Here is a 21692-nt window from a genome sequence, read left to right on the forward strand (position 1 = left end):
ATAATTTTGGGGGGACACCCTATAGATGAACACTTTTCGTCTAAAAGTAGTACGGGCAAGAAATGAAGGCGGACTCAATATCTGCACATTAGCAATGGGGCAGACTTTTATTTAAAAGGCTAGTGGCTCAAATACTATTGCTCAAATAGCTCTGGTTGGGAGAAATGCAGTAATATATGTCAGGCTTGAACACACAGCACAGGAGTTGAAGGCCAGCTCACAAAGGGATATTTAATCCTCTGCAGCTGGAGTAACCTCATGGGTGTCTGGACCATGCTCCCACCCTCTGACAGAGGAACTGGAGAGGAAACTGTCTTTTCACACGCAACACTGTAGTTTAGTTAGTTACTCTCCCTAGAACTTGACCCAGCTAAGAAAAAAATCTGCCTTGAAAAATTCAAGAACCTGGGCTTACTAAAAAGAAAACTTTAAAATAGTAAACAAGTTTAGTAAACATCATGTGTATTTTCTTTTGTTAATGAAGACATGATACATTCAGAAAAGTATGTTGTTTTTTTTAAAAAAGACCAAAAAAAAAAATTTCCTAGAAAGAGGCTTGACAAGAACAGAACACATCAGCCCAAGTTCTCTCCCTCTCAATCAGAACTGGCTCTTAGCACAAATCAGCAACACCCTCCTATTTGCCTGGCAAGCAGAACATAAAACATATGCCTTAGTTACTAAACTTGAATGTTAAGCAGAATCACCGCAGAGCACATCTGGATGGGCTACTTCAATATCTACCTGGTCCAGTTTAAAATAAGTTTGTAGATCCAGTTTGTACACATTTCATAGGTATATTGAACAATAAACCATCTACTGTCCCATCATTTTAAAAATGGCAGTTCTTGTAGCTCAAACAAACCATTAAGATTATAAAGAGCTCTCTTGAAAGAAATTCCCAGATGAAGATACATTAAGGAGAAATCCTGAAAGTTAAACAAACCTAGTTTTTTTTACTAAAATGGTGGGATGAAGTAGAATGTCTATTCTGAAGAACAGTTTCACTTGTTTCCCCAGGAGAAAAGGCCAAATTTTTCTGGACTGATATAATTTAAAAACTAAGATGATAAAAAACTAAAATATACACCTTAAAATACTACAAAACTTGAAATAATGTCAGGGCTTATGGAATGGAAGATCAGAGTTCTGATCCCGCCCCCCCCAAAGGAAACTGTAACAGGTTCTAGGGGAAAAACAAACTGGAACTATGAACACGGAAAGCACTGCACAGACTCTATAGCACAGAAGACCAGACAAGAATGAGCCACACATCAGAAGTATCATGAGAGTAACTGGCTGGGGACTTACACTTCCAGCAACAGAGCTCCTAGGTCAAACATGTACTAAAAGCTTGTATTATCAATAAGGACTCCAAAAAAGGGAAGCAAAGGCTGCATGCACGGGTCTATTACAGACATGATATTCAGCAGCATAAAAATAATACCCTCCAGAGTCCCCCAATTGGGGCAAAACCTACTTTTCACTGCTAAGCCTGGGAAAGATTAAGAGACTGGAACGAACTCACTTTAACTATAGTGTCTCCGATATTTGAATGACAAGTACTCCAATCTGATGCTATATGTTAAAACATTCAGAATACATATGAGTAAAGAAAAATAGAAATAAAAGGCTAAATTATGATCCTTAAAGACTGGGGAATACAACATGTTTTAAAGCCAAGTAGGTGTGACTCTGATCATCATTACACATAACATAATCCACAGAAAGAAAGGCCAAGAAAAGAATCTTCATTTTGTTCTGTACTTAGGCTTCATGTCGTTCTAGGTACAACAGTGATAATTCAATGAATGTGTCACACATACAACTAAAAAGTCCCCTTCTGGTTTCAAATGAATTTAAACAACAATCTTCCTTGACTAATTTTTCTCCTGTGTCAAACAAACCTATGTACAGGACCAGTTTAAATCCCTCCTCCCTTTCAAACACTCGATATGAACATCCAGGAACATTCTACAATGCAAAGTGTCGTAAGAAAGAGAAGGATTCTGTAGTGCCAGTGACATAACTGATCTGAGGAAGCTGGGATGCAATTAACACTGATGGGAGCCAATCAGGCAATGGTGGTTTGTTTCTCCTCAGGTGTTTCCTCCAACAACTGCATGATCAGTTCATGGAGGGGTTTGCAGATCTTTGCGTAGCCCCCTCCTGTGAGATGCAGAAAATCAAACATGTCGTGGCAGGAGATGGCACCGTCCGAGTGCACGAAGCCCCCATCTGTATCCAAGAGCTGAACATTGGCAAGCTTTGGCAGGGAAACCTTGAGGAGTTGGTTCACCTTGGCATTTTTTTGCCTCAAAGGGTTGGGCTTCTCACCTCGCGGTAACAAACCCTGCGGCAGGGCAGAGAAGAACATAAGATGAGTCACTTGCTATCTCTACTTATTTGGCACTTGCTACACCTTTAATTTCTTAACCACTGGACTAGATTGGTTTGAATAAAAGTTCTGACCATTCCTTCTCAGTTTCTTCATGAGCTCCTCTTCCTCCTGTCCCTGAATTGTTGGTATTCTTAGGGCCTTCTCCTTGGCTCACTGTTGTTGCCACTCTAAACACTCTGGCCCAGATCTCTTCCCAGAGCTTCAGAACTACATACTGAACGTCAGCAGATGTGAATGCTCCTGAGGCACTGCCCCCAACACAAGCAATTCACCCTCTTCCCCCAAACTATGCTCCTACATTCTCTATCGCAACGGTTACCCCGACATCCCTGAGTCTCTCATCCCACATAACTTATTTATTTATCTATCGATCATTAAATTACTCAGCCTTTGCATCCTAAACATTTTTCTAATCCACCTTTTCTCCATTCTGACTATACACACTGCTATGGCTAGGGAACTTACCACACTACTCACACCTCCATTAATGTAAAATCTCCTGAGGTCTTTTCATGTCCAGTATTGTCTTTCCTTCCCATCATTCTCTACACAGCTGCTAGAATAATCTAGCTCAAACATACATCTACTTATTAATGCCACATGGAACCTATACTACGACACACGAGAGAAACAGCTGGATCAGATTCTGTCTTGATGAACCAGACACACATAACATCTGGTAGGTTAAAACAGAGATGTGTCCTAAATTTGTTTTTAACCTCTGTTAGTGATCTAATGTGATGTTCAGATAAAGCAGATATCTGTCCTTCTATGATAAATAAAAGCCTGGTCTTATATGGTAAGAGCAAGGTTTTATCATCTTAAACTAGAAATGGCCTTTAGAGATGATCAAACCTATTATAAAATCAGTTAGACATCCCCAACCTTTTAGTTGGTTTATAGCTAATGATGCCATCCATTTCCACTACAGAGTATGGTAAGAGGTCTTCTTTCACAAAAATAGATTTTCTGTGGGTATTCTAATAAAAAAAGGTAAATATTTTTTATGTTCATGTCTTTTAAAATTTCTCAGCAAAATGTTAGGGCCTTGATTACCAATTTATTGTGTGATTGTAATAGTTAATTCCAAAACAGAATTATGACTCTGCTACCCTAGTCCAACTTCTTGATAAGCGCCTCAAAATGTCACAGATCAGCCCTGGCCATTGTGGTTCAGTTGATTGGGTGTCGTCCCACGCACCAAAAAGTTGCTGGTTTGATTCCCAGTCAGGGCACATGCCTGGGTTGCAGGCTCAATCCCCAGTAGGGCGCATGCAGGAGGCAGCAGATCGATGTTTCACTCTCATATCAATATCGATCAATAAAAAAAGGTCAGAAAAATGTCGTCACAGATGAGATCATCCTAAACCCTAGTTTATATATGACTGTTAAAAGTATAGGCTATGGCCCAGCGGATGTGGCTCAGCTGTTAGGCATTGATCTAGGATCCAGGAGAGATCAAGGTTCCATTCCTGGTCAGGGCACATGCTGGGTTGCAGGCTCAATCCCCAGTGGGGGGCGTGCAGGAGGCAGCCAATCAATGAGGACTCTCTCATCATTGATGTTTCTATTTCCCTCTCCTCTCTCCCTTCCTCTTTCTGAAATCAATAGATGTATTAAAAATAAAACACCCTTAAAAAAAAAAAAGTATAGGCTGGTGTGGCTTAGTGGTTAGTGTCAGCCCATGCACGGAAGAGTTGTGGTTCAATTCCTGGTCAAGGGCATGTACCTGAGTTTCAGGTTCAATCCCAGGCCCCAGTCAGGATGCATGCAGGAGGCAACCAATTGATGTCTCTCTCTCACATCGATGTCCCCCGCCTTCCAACTCTAAAAAAAGTATAGTTGTGCATCTAATACTTAACAAAGAAGAACAGCTTTCAATGCTGACACATCAAAGTCTGAGTGGTTGAGATATAATGAGCAACCAGAAGGATGGCCAGTGAACAATAAATACATACTTTGTTCTGACTTTCAAGTAATACCACAGCAGTCAAAGCCATAAAGAATGATTAAGCCTCAAGGACAGGGCACCATGCCTATTGGAATTTTCGAGCCAGAATGAGAAAAGTAGCTATGTATTTATATCTATTTTCCTTAATATATGAGTATCAAGGGCATGCCATGGAACGTTTCCCCTAAAATAATTAGTAATTGCTAAAATATTACGTTAACAAAAAAATATATTACGCTCCTAATCCCTTTACCATATAACAACTATTTTAATTGTTGCCTTTTCTAATTGCATATGTACTTTTAAGTAATTCTAAATAAAATATATTGTTTAGTATTCCAATTTTTCACTTAAATACATCATAAACTGTTTTCCTGCAATCCTCATAGTTGTCATATGGTTAATGCTATTATATAAATGTCTTGTATAATCACTCCCCCATTGGGTTGACTGGTGAGGTTACTGCCAATGTTTTAGTGTTGTAGGTAGAACCACTGTTTATCAAATTTAAAAATCTGGTTGAAAAAAGAATATTTATGGAGGACTTCTTCAACAACTTTCATGCAATAAATATGTCCTAAGCAACTACTATGTACCAGGCACTGTACTTCAAAGGGGAACTCATAACCACAATGTAATACTTTCTGGAATAAGGCGAGATATAAATAAGTAAATTAAATTGTACAAAATACCACATAAAAAAAAAAAAAAAAAAAAAGACCTGGCTCTCCAGCATCTGTAAGATAAAATGCAAACTCTTAATGGTATAAAAATTCATACATGCCCTGGCTGTGACCTCTTTCTCCTAACAATCCGTCTCAAACTTCATGACAACCCTAAAATTCTTCTAGCACCCTTGTTCACTCAACCAGCAAACACATACACGCATGTATACATACATGATCATTTTCTTTTTCCCCCTCTGTAATGCCTTCTCTTCTTTCCTATCCCTGTTTGTCTGGAGACCAATTAATTCTTTAAAACTAAACTCAGACACAACTTTTAAGTCTAAAATACACCCTGTTCTCTCCTTACTCCCATTAGCATGCAGTATAATAGTTCTCTCTTTAACTGCTGTGTCCATTCACCAGACTGTGAGCTCCTCGAGAGGGTTTATGTCTTTTCATTTTCGCATGCATAGGACCTAGGAGAGTACTTTGTACATAGTAATCCTTGCATGTTTGAGTAAATGACTATCTTCCCAGGACTACTTTATTCAAGAACTGAACACATCAGACTTTGCCAAAACATACATTTTTAGTTGGGACAAGGCTATCTACAGGTAACCTTCTACACTGAAATAGACAGCTGTTTATCTGAGTCCATGAAGCCTTACTGCTTTAACTCTAAAAGGGTAGCACTTTTGGTGAAGGTTGAGACTATAAAGTATCCATTTTCTTGGTGATGGAATCTCTGGTAGGTCGGAGAATTCAGAGATTCCAAAGTGAATCCACCACCTTTAACAACATATTAACAGTGGAACAGAACACACCACGTCTAAGGTAAGCCAAAGTCAGGTCCAATAAAAAGAGACTTGAGACTAGGACAAGTCTCATATGCAGTTTTAAAAATTATCAAAAGACAGTAAAAAAATAAAAATAAATAAAAATAAGGCTACCTGAGACAACAAAGAGGATTTCCACTTCTAAACAAGGATGAGCAGATAAAAGATGCCCCACAGCTGGTCTGGGAAATGATGAGACCGGTAAGACAATGGAATATATCAGAAAAGAGTTTCTCAGGAGTATCATAAACTGCTTCCACCCAAAGATTCTTTATATTCATGAACATCAGATTTCTAAGATTCCTCAGCTGACCTAATGACATTAAGGTCTCCACCCTCCCAGAGACCACATACCAGCACAATGATTTTGGCCTGTGGCTGCCTTGTGTTGATAAGCTGTACGATGGCTTCAATTCCACCTGCTACCTCTTCTGCTGTATTTTCATGGTTGTTTGTTCCCACCCAGACAACAATGACCTATAATTTCGGGAAGAAGAAAAAAGGGGGTAAATACTCAGGAATAAAGGAACGTCTCAAATGGTACGGGATAGCTTCAACTGAGCAGCCACCTTAAAACACTGATTCACACCTCATATATATCAGGATAAATTCCCAGAAGATTAATACTTAGTGGTAAAATTTTACTAAAAGAAAATAAGAGAATTTTTTCATCATCGTGTAGTTTGAAGCTAATCTGTTAAAATCCAGAAACTCTACGAAAAAAATAATTCAATATCTAAAAATAAAACCTGTGCCTGTCAAAAAAAATTAGTGAAATCTAAAAAACCTAGGGGAAAATATTTGCTACCTATATCACAAAGTCTCCCTGACTAGAAGTGCCACAGTACCCAAGGGAGTGTAAAGGTATAAACACAGAGTTGTACTCAAGGAAGAGTTGCTGGGGTGGAAGCTGGAAGAAGTTTTAACAGGTTTTCCTCTTTAAAAAAATAACTTTACAACATGGCTGTGACCTAGAGACAGACATCTTACTACATAATTCAACAAAGTAATTTTCCTCTATCACAAAGAGAGGAACATGGATGAGCTTTACTATTAGAAAGACAGAGAGTAAAATAAAACTAAAGCAGTTGTCGTCAGTGGTTCAGTTTTTAGTCTTTTTCTTTGGGGTTGGAAAAAAAATACACGCAGGATGTTTATAATGTGATAAGGTACTGGGTTCATGTTTATGGTGAACCTTTGTTCATATCTGGTTCAAATTTTCGTCAGAAGACCTTGGAGACTTTGATTACCAATTAGTTTCTATAGTTAAACAGATAAAAATTACTTCCTGAAGAAAATCTTGGCCCTGCTCCCAGGGCCCACCTCTGCAGCTTACCCCTCACACTGCCACAGGTTCACAGAACTGCAGACCTCATTAGCAACAAAACTCTCCCTACAGCTGAAGGTTATAACAACTACAAATACCACTCAAATCAGCACAATACACTGACTTCTTCATTAAATGTGTATTTGGAAGGTTCTTAAGCAATGACAATTTCTCTTAATGGGGCATGAACCAAAGAACAACAGTGAAATAATGCTTTAAAGTAGCAACTTTTGCTCTGGCCAGTTTGGCTTAGTGGTTAGTGTCCGTCTTCGGACTGAAGGGTCCCAGGTTCGATCCCCAGTCCTGGTCGGGAGGCAACCAATCAATGTGTCTCTCCCCCACCCCCTTCTATTCTCTGAAAAGCAATGGAAAAAATATCTTCAGGTGAGGGTTAAAAAAAAAGAGAAACAAGTTTTTTGCTACCAGTTTCAGACAACTTATCTGAAAAAGATGCAAGATTAATGAAAATCTTTAAAAAATAAGTTTCACTTCACCTTAGGTTTAATATTCTCCAGTTCTCCATTCTTTAGCCTCCACAAAACATGTCTTGTTGTATCTCCTCCAATTCCAAAATTCAGTGCATGGAGTGGGGAAAAAAGCTCTCGCCATATCTGAAAGGAGAAAAACTTGATTTATTTAAGCTAAACTTAGTGGGAAATAAAATCCCTCAATTGCAACGTATTGTGAGGCATCTGAAGTAACAATTTCCATTTTCTGTATTCAAACACAGCACTGCACGTGGTGTGCTCCTCACAGTCTGAGGACTTGGAAGCAGCCCTTGTGTAACTTCGGCTCTTCCTGCAGTATCATGTCTCCACTCACAACTCCACCTGCTGCCCCTAAGAGGTAGCAACATTTATAATTAAGTTGCCAACTGAATAAACTCTCCCTTCCCTTTATTCAACTATTTAAAGGAACAGGGTAAAATAGAAACTCAAGATGAAGATATTTAGAGTGCTGGAGCCAAAAAGAAATAAAGCTATCTCTTCTTTTAAATTTCCCTTGGTAGAATGCCTAACCTTAAAAAACAACAACTTGGAGCAACTCACTACAAAAGTACATAAAATAAGGAAATGGTAAAAACAAACAGTAAGAATTGAGAATCATAACTAAGACAAACCTAAATGAGCAAATACAAATAAGAAAATAGTAAAACACAAGAACTGAAAATCACGGCTAGGACAAATACAATAAATGTAATGTGAAGCTTCTTGGAAGCCAAGGCAGAAAAAGAAGTTTAGTTATAAACAATGCCACCTTTTTGATTCATTATGTTTAGCACACAAAGTTCCATCAGGTACCCTTACACTCTGAGCCAGAGCTTTTCTAAAGGGTCACACATACTTCGACAGGCACAGGCTCCACTCAGAATGCAAGTTGGCCAGTGATGAATGCATTTACACTGTAGCCCAGAGTCACCCCTGCCACCTCCACTTTACCTCATATTGCTGCATTAACTGCACCATGGAGTCCCCCACGAACAGCACATCAGGCTCTTTGTCTTTACAGTCCAGGACAAATCTGTTGTGCTGGTTTGGAGGAGGAGGAAAATTAGAAACTGGTATTTCTTTCCCCGTGAGACTTCTTGGCCTAGATAGAACAGTTGTCCAACTAGTTACTCTGTCGTTAAACATGTTATTTGGTCTGTCCCTAAAGCTGATTCCTCTTGACCGGCAATAAACTGCTGGAACTTTCTTCCCACACTTACTATATTGGTCATTCTAGTATGCTCAAGAAAACTACAATTTTACTGACACCAAAATTACAAAAATACTTTTAGGGGTATGGTGATGGGAGAAGATATGATTTTGGGTGGTGGGCACACAGAACAATATACAGATCTTGCAACATAGAAACCCACACCTGAAACCTTTATGTGCACATTAACCACTGTCACCCCAATAAATTTAATTTTTAAAGGAAATTTAAAAAGTTAAAAAGTATATTTTCAACGTTTTAAAAACTTATCTCTTCCTCAAGATCTTAAAATTTCACATACACATGAAGAAAAGTTAAAGTAACACAATGGACACGTGTACATCTTCCACCTATAATCAATGACATTTCCCCGTATTTGTTTTATCTGTATGTGCTTGCTGAACCATTTGAAGGTAAGCTACAAACACTGATTCTTCAGCCTGAAATATTTCAGCATGCATCTCCTAAGTGTAAGGATAATCTCCTAGAAAACAACAAAACTATCATCACATCTAAGAAAATGAACAATAATCCCATATCTAACATTCAGCTCATATTCAATCTTTCCAATTTTCCCAAGAGTTGGATTTCTATCTATCCAATCAAGAAGCATGTGATTTACTTGGAATTTTTTTTCTTAATGTGTCTTTATTGATTTGAGAGAGAGGAAGGGAGAGAGGGAGAGAGATAGAAGCATCAATGAAAGAGTCATTAATCGGCTGCCTCCTGCATACCCCCCACTGGGGATTGAGCCTGCAACCCAGGCATGTGCCCTGACAGGGAATTGAACTGCGATCTTCTAGATCCTAGGTTGATGCTCAACCACTGAGCCATGCTGGCTGGGCTATTTGGATGTTTTTAATATGCCTTTGAAAATGTCTGTTAACTCCAAATGTGAGACACTGGCAAACTAGGACTCAAGCCTTTTTCAGTCTAATCCAAGTTGATAAGCAGTGGTAATTTAGTCCTAGAATGCTTCCCTTTGCTCTAAGGGCACAAGACACTTTTTAAAATGGATTTTAGCCCTAGCCAGTTTGGCTCAGTGGTTAGAGCGTTGGCTCATGGACTGAAGGGTCCCAGGTTTGATCCTGGCTAAGGACACATACCTCAGTTACAGGCTCAATCTGTGGCCCCGGTCAGTGTGGGAGCAGGAGGCAACCAATCGATGTCTCTCTCTCACATCAATGTTTCTCTCTCTCTCTCCACCCCACCCCTTCCACTCTCTCTGAAAAGCAATGAAAAAAAAAATATCCTCAGGTGAGGATTAAAATATAAATAAAATTGGTTTTACCCATCAAGGCTTCAGATTTTTATATTCGTCCCTGAAACAAACTTACATGATGCTTTAGGCAACAGGTCTCTAACCCAGTTCTAGGGAAAGGTCTGAATGCTGTTTCTTTTTCTCAAACTACCTTCAGTTATGCTCCCCTAGGAACTAAGGTAGCGTTAAGTATTAAGTATACCTACTGCTAATACCAGCAGCAGATGACACTGTGGTGAAACATTCATTTGCTAAAGGTGAAAATACAAAAATACTTCTAGAAATAATTTGACAATTTATTAAAACAGGTCCTTAGGGTGACAGGATTTGGGATAGCTTTTTCTTTTCTCTCACATCCATTTCTTGTGTAAATATATATATTTTTAATTACTATTGTTTCAATAAGTATTTTAAACTGAAGGGATAAGATGAGCAGGAATAAAACTTGAGCTAGTGAGTAGGTGCATTTTCACATCACGTCAACTCTCCATTGCATGCACTCTATATAGTACCAACTACCTTTCAATACCAATAAAATAGTGTTTTCAGCATGTCGTGGAATTTGGGCTCTGCTGTTGTAAAGGTTCTAAAAGTAATTGCAGTAAGTTTGGAAAAATATCAGAGATCAAACAAAACACGTATAACCCTCCGTTCTCAACATTGCAGGCTTGAACCCCGGCCCCAGTCCAGGCGAGTGCAAGAGGCAACTAACTGATGTCTCTCCCCCGTTCCCCCCCCCCAAAAGGCAATGGGAAAAATATCCTCTGGTGAGAATAAAAACAAAACACAAGAACCCAAACAATCTGTCTCTTAAATCCCTTTTAATCTACAGCTTCTCCTTCCCTTGTCACCATCTCCCAAACTTATTTTTAAGGAATGTGATTGTTTGACCTACAGTTTGGATTGCATTGTTTACATTCTTGAGGTGGTGGTAAACTTGATCATCTGTTCCAGGTGCTTCCTGCTATGTGGTAGTTAAGTCTACACTAGGGTTTGACATTTTGGCAATACTTCAAGGGTAGTATTGATTATAACTTGAATATCTGGTTTAACCATGATTATTTTTTTTAATGTTTTTCAAAATAATATATCCTTCAGTCAGCTTCTTTGAACATCTTACATAAATAAGCACTGCACATTCGTCAAAACTAAAAAATTAGCCCTGCTGGGCGAGGCTCAGTGGTTCAGCATCGACCTAGGATCCCAGGAGGTTTCGGTTCGATTCCCGCTCAGGGCACATGTCTGGATTGTGGGCTCGATCTCCAGTGTGAGGCATCCAGGAGGCAGCCGATCAATGACTCTCATCACTGATGTTTCTCTCTCCTCCTTCCTCTCTCTGAAATCAATAGAGATATATTTAAAAGAAACTAAAAAAATTAACATTGGTAAATACCATAAACTAAAATAGTTTATTCGAATCTCACCAATTTTTCCACTAATGTCCTTTTTCTGTTCCCAGAGCCAGTCCAGGATATCATGTTGCATTTAGTCTACATGTCTCCTGAGTCTCTTCCAAAATGGGACAGTTTCTTGGTCTTCCCTTGTCTTTCATGACCTTGGTATGTTATAGTCAGGCGCTTCTGGAGAATGTCCCTCAATGTGAGTTTGTCTGATGTTTTCTCATGAACAGAATGAGGTTATGGATTCTTCTGGAAGACGACTAGAGGTGATGTGCCTGTTTTATCAGGGGGCACACGATACCGATACGACTTTTACTGGTGATGCTAACATCAATCACTTGGTTAAGGTGGTGTTTGCTACGGTTCTCCACTATGAAGTTATTTTTCTTTATATACTTTACTTGTTGGAAACGAGGCACTAAGTCCAGCCCACATTAAAGGTGGGTGAGAATCAAGCTCCGACCCGCTGGAGAGAAGAGTATTGAGAGATACGCGACCGTACATTAAAACCACCAAAGTAATTCACAGGGAAATACTTTTGAGGCAAATATACTGTTCCTCCTTGAAGTGCCCACTAATTCCAGTATTCATCAATGGAGCTCACCTACAGTAATTACTACTTTGGTGTTCTAATCATAATTTTCTTTTCCCTTATTCTGTGGTCCCACCCCCCCCTAGTTACTTATTCACCCAATCATTTACTTAGAGCAGAATGGGATTCGTGAATATTTATTTTATTTTTTGAGTTATAAATCAGTATCATCATTTATTATGTTGCTCAAATTTTCCAATTTGGGTGCTCTTATCAAACTGGCTCCAAATAGTCCAAGTTAGTATCATCAAGGAGACAAACTAGAACCACATCTTCTACTGATGCACTGAGGATACATCCCTTCCGTTTTTTCCCTTCCGGTTTTTGAGCGCTTCCTTGCTTTCTTGCATTACAAGATGTTCCAGGGTCATCTTTTATTTTCTTTGTTCTAGTTGTAGAATCAATCATTTCTCCAAGGAGCCCGGTTTCTTCCACTGGAGAACTATATTTAAAAACCAAGTTCTGTGTATATATTTTAATATTTAGTAGAGTTAGTCCTTCCATATTACATGTTAAAAATTTTTTTTAATATTCACATCTATTTCCACAAAGATAAATTTTTTTAAAAATTCACTTGTTTTTTCATCCCTAATTTTTTCCAGTCACTGCTAATTATTTAAAGCCTCCTAATTTATGACAGAAAAAAAGGATCTATTTTTAGTTACTACTTTTATTTAAGTTATAAATGACCTAAATGTCCATCAACGAAAAAATGGACACATCCACTCTGGTATTTTCATACACAGCAATGGAATACTATTTAAAGAGAGAACATAAACTATAGCTAAACTTTTAACATGCATGATATACTATAGAAACTACATTCAGAAAGATACTATTTACATAAAGTTTTAAAACATGCAAGAAATGCTATATGTTATTTTTAAAAAAATTTTTATTGAGGTAACATTGGTTAGTAACAGTATATAAATTCCAGGTGTACAATATTATAATCTGACAACTGCATACACTATAATGTGCTCATCACAAAAAGAGATTACACGTAAGTAGTATGTAAATACATGAAAAAAATAAAACCAAATTTAGGATGCTGGTTTGGGGGCAGAGAGGCAGGAAAGAGAAAGAAATTTGACTGGTGAGGGGTATATAGGGAACAGCAATTCTATTAGCAATGTTTTACTTTTTTTTTTAGAGTGTGTGGCAAATACACTAATGCTCAAAATATTTCATAATATTTTTATAAAGATACAAGCAAATGAAGAAGATTAAGTAAGAATAGCCAAGTAGTTGATCATACGAGAACAGCTGGGAAAAACCTAACTACCACTCAGAATAAGCTGGCTGACAGACTGACTTTTAAGCCTGGGAAGACAAAACCAGAAGAGGATATTACACAGCTATAAAGACTATAAACAGAATCACTAAATACTAGAAGATAAAACTCTGGGAACTTAAAATCATAGAGACTTGTTATTTCAAAGAGGTAATATGGTCAGAAACAGATCAAAGTTAAATACAGTTACTGTTGATAAGTTTATTAAAAGGAAGCTAAAACTATCAAAGAAAATAAAGTGCTAAAAAAAAAGAGTGAGACACATGGAGAAGACAAAGGGGCCAGCTTACAGGATTCCCACTTGCTAAACCTAGGACAATCTGAGCTTCAAAATTACAATGGCTTATAACTCACTAAATAAAACAAGAACTCATGGGTTCATACTATAAACCCATTAAAATATAAGAATTGGTTTAGGCCAACACCATCTTAACCACTCCTAGAATGATGTCATTTCGCTCAACATTGTCTTGTTATGTTGATGATAGTGTAGAAACTTAACTCTTGTTTGTATCAATTAGCCTACAGTAAAATTGCTTTTATTACACACCCTTCTGCTAAAAGTCACAGAACCTACTGACAAGAAGTGAGGACTTACTGTGTCACCAATGAAACAAACCAACATCCCGTGCCTTCCACGTGATGCAATGAGGACACCAATGGCACTCCTGACAAAAATGCACCTTCTAAATCTTTATCATGAGGAAAAAGATAAACTCAAGACAGGGACTCCACCAAGTGAATGGCTTATACTACTCCAAACTGTAAATGCAACGAAAAACAAACCTAAGAAAAATTTCAAATTAAAGAAGAACAAAGAGATATGACAAAGAAATGCAACGTGTGATTCAAGACTGGGAAGAAGACTGACATGAAGAACATTATTGGGACAACTGGAGAAGTCTGAATACAGTTTTGAGATTGGTAACAGTAGAACAGCAATGCTAAGTTTCCTGATTTTAACTACATATTGTAGTTATGTAAGAAGATGTCATTGTTCTTAGAAAACACTAAAATACTTAGGGGTGAAGGGGCATGGTGACTGCAAGTTGGTTTAGAAAAAACAGTATTTTGGACATATATACAAATAGATATAGACACATTAGGTAGGTGTGGCAAAATGTCAACTGGCAAGTCTAGATGAAAGACATAGGGAGTTCTTTGTAAAATTTTTGTAATATTTGTAAAATTTTGAAATTACTTCAAAATTTTTAAAAGCTTACTAAAAGAATACTGTAGAAACACTGTTATGTCCTAAAATTAACAGAGGGCAATTATCATGCTTTCAAAATAGTCCTCAGTTCCAACAGCAGATAGTGATTAGGCCTGAGATTTCTAATGTTAGACTTTTATTTATAGTAATAAATTCTTGTTGACCATTAAAAACACCCTTTGCAGCTTTGGTCAAAAGACTCCCCAAAATGCAAGAGGCTCATCTCATGTGAATAATACACGTATACTTCCTTTTACCTGAGACATCCACCTGTCATCTCCTTGAATATCTTCTGCTGCATGTGGAATGGCTGCTGGGTTTGAGTCTCCTTGGCTCATTCTACACCTGAGGAAAAAAATGTCTATGTCATGTTTCATTCATTAACAGGAATGTTTATTTGTTACCACTTACTTAAGTACTAAACATCAGGTTTAAAATAATTACTTACGTTTTGTTGTGGTTTTGTGTAGAAACAACTGGACTTTATCTTCAGTAGAGATGAATTCCAGGACACAACTGATTAAGTCCCATAAATATCAAGCATCACTAAACTTCCAGGCAGGTTTGGATACTATTTAGGAACAGTGCATTACATTTAAAAAGTCTGTTCCAAGTATACACTTTACACCTATATTAATTTTTCATGATTACATAATATTGTTACTACCAAAGGACACAAGGAATTGGACACTTATAATTCAATGAAATCTACATTAGAGCCTTTTAGGCTGCTAGTTACACACTGAGAATTAATCCACTGGTTACAAGCATCCCATAAATAACTGTACTATGTTACAATAAAATTGACCATAGGCTTTGGCCCTGGTTTTGACAAACATTTACTAGATATTTTTACTTATGACAGGACTCCACTAAGAAAATTTTATTAACGATGAAACCAAATATGGCATCTTATAGTAGAGAAGAATAAGTCAAATTCAGAAAAAAATAGAAATCCCAAATCTAGGGTTTTGTGGCTATAAAAAAAGGAGGCCATACGCATATCTTTTTCCGTCCTTTGCCATTCTCAAATACAGCTAAACTTTCTTGGAAAGAAGACTGAGTTTTACCACTAATTATATAAACAAATTAACTCAGTTCTAAATGATACTAGGTCTAAAAAAATTAGGCTCAGGTTTAAGCCCATATCTGACCAAAGATGTAAAATACCATCCGCACCCTGTGTATATATTTCTTTAGATCATTAAAATTTGAAACTACCAAAAAATAACAGCTATCTATGAAGAATGACATGTGTTAGGTATACAATCCTCACAAAAGTGCTGCAAAGTGAGGAAAGCGAGGGTCAGACAATATAGGTAATTTGCACAGCGAGTGATAGAAATTAGGTATGTCTGACCCCATTAATGTCACATCTGGCTTACTGATCACAAAAGAATTCATAGTGAGTGCCTAAAGGGGACCTTATATCTAACCATTTCATTCAAAAGACATTATGTAAATACTACACAGAGCTAAAAACATCAATGTAAAAATACAAGAATTAGGAAGAACTGCAAGATGAATTTGCATAGCTCCAATTAGACTACGTATGATATCTGACTGGGGTGTTTCACTGTCTAAAAAAGGTATGGAAAAATTAAAAGATGCATGAAAGAAAAAGAAAAATGATTAAAGGGATTAAAACAAACAGCTGTATAGAATAGTTTAATCTTGGGTTTTTGCTTTTGTTTTTAAACCCATAAAACACCTATATGTTCTTTGGGTCTAAGTTCAATTCTAGATTTAAGTCTGGGTATTCAGGTTAAATATGACATAATGTTTAATAATAGTTTTAATTTTAAAAGTACCTTTCTTTCCTGCTGATCAAAAGCTCTATTGGACTTAAGACAAAGGACAACTAACATTTCCCATCATGGATTTCAAAATTAGACATATAATGTAAAGAAATATAACAACAAAGAGCTCCATTTTCCACTCACTAATTGAAAAAATTTATTTCCTAATTTTTAAAATAGATTTAAGAAACACAACCCTTTCATTAGTTTGCTCTATTTATTTCCTACCTGGGGGAACACTTAACATGTTAGGTATTTTGAGGCAAAAGTTAACATCCACAGTTAACTGAGAGTGTAACTGAGAGAGCACTACTGAGGGAGAAAAAGGGTCTGTCCCTGTATTATATAATTGAAACTGTTTTTACTGGGGATTGTCTAAAGAGCAAGGGTGACAAACTGTCAATAAGAGCAACCTTCGTAATACGATGCATTCAAATACATCCCTCACCACTTAAAGACAAAATGCAGGCAAGCCCTTAAGCTGGCTTCAGTTCTTGGTATGCCATGTTCAGATCTTGTTGAAAAATGCGTAAGGAATTTGAAAATCTGTCATATTAGAATAGTTAAAAAAAAAAAAAAAAGGGTATGTATAAACTGGATAGCTACAGAAAAACTGGCTGGGGAAGAGGAAGACAAGGACATAGACAGCTGTCAAAGTATTCAAAGATTACTAGGAAGGGATATTAGGCTTATTCTGCATGTCTCCAAAGACGAAGATAGGGCCATGGATAGAACAGAGAGTGAGTCAAATTTGCAGCAAATATGACCACAAAACGACATTGCCTGTCTCTCAAGGTAGATTCCTTGACAGAGATTGAAAGAGAGGCTAGGCAAACAACTAATAGGAAAGCATAAAGTGAACTAAAGCATACGAGTCCAGATCAGTCCAGATTAGTGGGGTACAAATATTTTTGTTTTAGAAGCTTTTAAAAACGCACCCCAATATATGTATTTAGTTATAAATTAAATATGTGAATTACTGTTAATCTGTATACTGTATTGTTAATTACACTATTAATCTATATATTATAACATACAATACATATGTTAGTAAGGCTTATTTTTTTCCTTTTATACATAACAAATAAATGAAAAAAGTTCTAAATTTTCTCCTGTATTACAATGTATCATCTTATGCATGCCAGGGGGTGCATATACTCTACTTTCAAGACCAATGATCTATATAAACTGTAAGATGATTCATTTTACAGGCATGGATTTTCAGAGTTCCCCCAACAGGTAAACAGCTAATCTAAAATAATAACTGCAACTAAGATTTATTAAGACCTTACCATTTACAAGATACTGTACTAGGAGCTTTGTTACTTAAGTAAAACTAAACCTCAGTTTTAGGGAACTCCATGATAGGCAGAGCTGGGATTTAAACTCTGGGTAATATACTTCCAAGGCCTATTACACTTGAGCAAAGGACATTATAAAAGAGTATATGGAACAATGACAAGTTCTAATTTACTAAACCAGTTTACTTATATCTTCTATTACTACTATCTCAGTTTAATGGCATTCTAATACCCTCAGCAAAATAGTTTCATCTTGGTCCTACATTTTCTCATGGGCAAAATAAAAAGCTATTATGAACAGAGAAACTAAGGAACAAAATGTCACTTATTTGAGGCTACCAGGCAGGTAGAACTAGGAGATCACATAATATACCCAATTAGCTAGTCTTTTTAAAAAAAACTATGAGTACAAGGTCCCCCCTTCCTCTACAAGGGAAAAGTATCTAAGCAAAAACTTGTTTTTCTGTGCCTTCAAACCCCTGAATTTTGTATTATTTTGACAAGTCAAAACTCTTATAATACAAAGTAGCTTTCATCTTTACAGGTGCCTATGGCTTGGTAACATTTTAAAATAGCAGGTAAAGAAAAACAGCCACAAACCTGTGCAATCTCCTTTTTAAGAACCAGGATGGAAATGTACAACCTAAGGGACTATGCACTTAGAAGATTCAAATAACATGGGAGTTAGATAAAATAAACTGTTGTCTTCTTTACAATAAAAATGAAGAATGAATGAAGAACTATCCAGGGAACAGTCTGTGGTAGGACACAAAAATCTGAGTGCTTTTAGGCTTCTCACTCAGGTAGAGTGCAATACTGTAACACAGTGGTATTCACAAATGGTCAAGCTATAATCAACAACACATCAAAAAAGTACCAAGAGGGAAGGATCTGACTCCCATCTCACCTTAAGGATTCATAATAATCTCTCCTGTGCAGCATTAACTTCTGAGATCACAAACACCAGGTTCAGTTAGAAAAACCCAGCCTAACAGAGATAAAGGCCCAAAGAACACAAGTTTTGTTAACTCACCAGGAAAGACTCTTCCAGGGAAGCTTTACTGTTCATGAAAATGAGTTTAATAGGGAGATGAGGAAAAGACTTGCACAGAGAGCATTTCCCAATTTTCTCTCATTTGTCTATCCTCTCTGCTTAACTTGGACTATGACAGCGGAACACCAGAATTTCCAGATGCTTATACCAGCTCCCTGTAGTGGGTCTAATCATAAACCAGTTCCAACAAAGAATTACAAATTCTCAAGCTGGGCTGATGTTCCCTAACCAGGAAACCAGGAAACAGATGGAGGGGGAAAGTTGCACCAAGAATGAAAAGATTCAGAATGTTTCCACTCTGACCTCGGACTCTTCATTTTGTTTCAGAGGCAGTGAGTTGGCAGGGTTATTCGGAAGGGGTAGGCGGGCCTCATCTCCAATACCCAGCCTCAGCGGCTGGTGGGTGGGTCCCTGGGTTGCAGCACATCCATAATTTATCATCAAATGTCCACACCAACAAATTAAAGCACAGTGATTTCCTAGTCCTCTCCTGCTCCCCCACAAGGAGGCAACCTTTGTATCAGAACAACGTGCCCAGAAGAATCTAAAGACAGGCATTTCCAAGGCAAAGGCTACTCAAAGGTGCAGGGGAGATACTCCTCTGTATTTTCTCCCTTTCTCCACACCTTCCCGTCTCCTCCCCCAGTTTAAAGTTGTACAAAACGAGGCCCTCGGGTGGGGTCCAGGTGGTCTTCCCTTTCTCCATGGGTAAGTTCTAAAAAGAGGCCAAATGTCAAGTGTTTGGTTTTCTTTAGGTTTATGTGTAAACTATAGGATGGCGGGAGCTAGAGAGAGCAGAACAGTGAGTTACCACTCAACGGGGGTATCACAAACCTGCAGACCAGAAGGTCCTAATCTGCTTCATGGGCAGGGACCGGGTGAAAGCACCTAAAAACACCTGCCCACTGGTCGGTTTAAGCAGCTGGCTGACCTTGGGCAAATCTACCTCGCTGGGCCCCATCTCTAAAATGAGGTGCCGGACTGGAGAGCCCTCTAAGAAATAATCCCTTTTGAGTCCTAACGGTCCATGCATTTAAAAAATATATAAGAGGAGGAAATGCTGAAGTTTCTAAAGAGCTGACCATTTTCAACAAAAGAGAGAGGAAAAGGTGCCCAGTCAAAAAAACACCGAGTAACTAACTGGTTTGGGCCCGCGTTAAAGGCCTCTCTGACCAGAGGGCGGGGAGAGGAGGGTCAGAGGTGCAGCTCGGAGGCGCAGGGAAGAGGCAACCGCTAAGGCTGGAGGCAGGAGAACCGCCACTAATGGTGCTCGAGGCGGCGGCCGCCCGAGGGAGGCGGGAGGCGGCCTCGGGCCCGGGGCGCCTCCACCCGCAAGGCCGGGAAGGGCCGGCGGCGGGGCCCCGACAAGCTTGGGGGTGGGGCGCTGGGGGCGACTCCGAGGTCCGGGGACCCCGAGGGCGGCGGGGGGCCGGCGCCGGGCAGAGCGGGGCGCGCGCACGGCCCCCGAGGGCGGCGGGGGGAGGGGCCGGGTGGGGGAGGGGAGGCCGCGGGCTTCTCACAATAACAAACCGCAGCCTCGGACCCCCGCCTCTAAGCCACAGGCCCCGGCGACCCTGGGTGCACTCACTCAGGCAGAGGGTCCCTGCAGGCCCAAGCGGCTGCGGCGGCGGCGGGTGGCGCGTCTGTCGCTCGCTCAGTCCCGGCGGCCCCACTCCGGCGCGTTCCTCGTCGGCCGAGCACCAGCGGCAGCGCCCCCACTTCCGGTTCCCCTGCCACTCAGGCAGAAGGCCTCCGGAAGTCCCGCCCCATCCCGCCGGCCTCGGGGTGGCTCCGGGTGCCCGCTCTTCCGCTCTGCGGGCGCTCCCCGCGGTGCCCGCCACGCCCCGCGCGGCCGCCGCTTTGTTCTGTGCCCTGCCCCCTTTGCTTGTAGACCGCGCGACTTTGGGGTCTGTCTTTCCTTCAGCTGCACCCCTCAGGCCTGCGTTCACGTCCCCGCCGCGTGGCGAGGGCGCGCGGGACGCCGCCGTGGCCTCGCGCGGACGCCATTCCCTCCCCGCCGCCCCCGGCTCCCGGCGCCACCCGGGGAGTGAACCGGGGTGCTGCACGGGGCAGGGAGGTGAGCTCCCCGGCTAATGGGGCAGTCCCGAACACCCACGAGCGGGGTGTCTCCGTGATGAATGTACGGATTTGGGGGGGACTGCCTCTGAAGGCGGTAGCCCAGGGGAGTGGCGGCCCAGCCTCGTCCTTAACGAGTTCAGGGGCGGACACATTCACGGAGTCGGTACTGGGACTAATGTGCCGCGTGCTGTGTAGACGCGGGATCTGCGGAGGGCAGAGGGGGCTGTGAGGACGGTCGGCGGGGCAGCGCCCCGAGCTGCCCTGGGGGGGCGGGGGGCGCGTGCCTGCGCCGGAGGCCAGGCCCTGAGGTGACGGGGGACAGCCGGTCGTACGGCGCGGGGCCTGGACGGTCCCCTCTGCGGGAGGACGGCGACAGCCAGCAGCTGCGGGAAAAGGCGTGTGGGGGTGGCGGGTGTCAGCCGGGCGGCGGTGACGGGGCGCGGGGCCGTGGGGTGGCCGGTGTCAGCCGGGCGGTGACGGGGCGCGGGGCCGGGGGGTGGCCGGTGTCAGCCGGGCGGTGACGGGGCGCGGGGCCGGGGGGTGGCGGGTGTCAGCCGGGCGGTGACGGGGCGCGGGGCCGGGGGGTGGCCGGTGTCAGCCGGGCGGCGGTGACGGGGCGCGGGGCCGGGGGGTGGCGGGTGTCAGCCGGGCGGTGACGGGGCGCGGGGCCGGGGGGTGGCGGGTGTCAGCCGGGCGGTGACGGGGCGCGGGGAGGAGGGGCCCTGGCCGCTGGCGGGAGCGGGGCGGGCGCAGCCGCTGCGGGGGCAGGCGGCGGGTCCTCCGGGAAACGGGAGCAGAGCCGCCGTGCGCCCGGCCGC

General features: G+C 40.9%; 1 protein-coding gene across 1 annotated transcript; it reads right to left on the reverse strand.

Moving 5' to 3' along the window:
- Window positions 1-458: 458 nt before the first annotated feature.
- Window positions 459-20468, reverse strand: PAFAH1B2 (platelet activating factor acetylhydrolase 1b catalytic subunit 2). Its single transcript, XM_087821519.1, has 6 exons — window positions 20384-20468; window positions 14899-14986; window positions 8623-8712; window positions 7678-7794; window positions 6211-6333; window positions 459-2353 (listed from the first exon to the last, which is right to left on the reverse strand). The coding sequence occupies exons 2-6, from the start codon at window positions 14977-14979 to the stop codon at window positions 2075-2077; spliced, it is 690 nt and encodes a 229-aa protein (XP_087677645.1). The 5' UTR covers window positions 14980-14986; window positions 20384-20468; the 3' UTR covers window positions 459-2074.
- Between the last annotated feature and the right edge of the window lie 1224 nt (window positions 20469-21692).

This window comes from Miniopterus natalensis, chromosome 11 (assembly GCF_054644295.1).
Source record: "Miniopterus natalensis isolate mMinNat1 chromosome 11, mMinNat1.hap1, whole genome shotgun sequence".
Lineage (NCBI taxonomy): Eukaryota > Metazoa > Chordata > Mammalia > Chiroptera > Miniopteridae > Miniopterus > Miniopterus natalensis.

What these genes read in the sequence shown, in the direction of transcription:
- PAFAH1B2 (XM_087821519.1), bottom strand. Translation starts at nt 14,979, where the DNA reads ATGAGCCAAGGAGACTCAAACCCAGCAGCCATTCCACATGCAGCAGAA. An exon ending in ATGACAGGTGGATGTCTCAG is followed by an intron (nt 8,713 to 14,898) that starts GTAAAAGGAAGT and finishes CCTCCAAACCAG; the next exon opens with CACAACAGATTTGTCCTGGA. An exon ending in TGGAGAATATTAAACCTAAG is followed by an intron (nt 6,334 to 7,677) that starts GTGAAGTGAAAC and finishes CCGAAATTATAG; the next exon opens with GTCATTGTTGTCTGGGTGGG.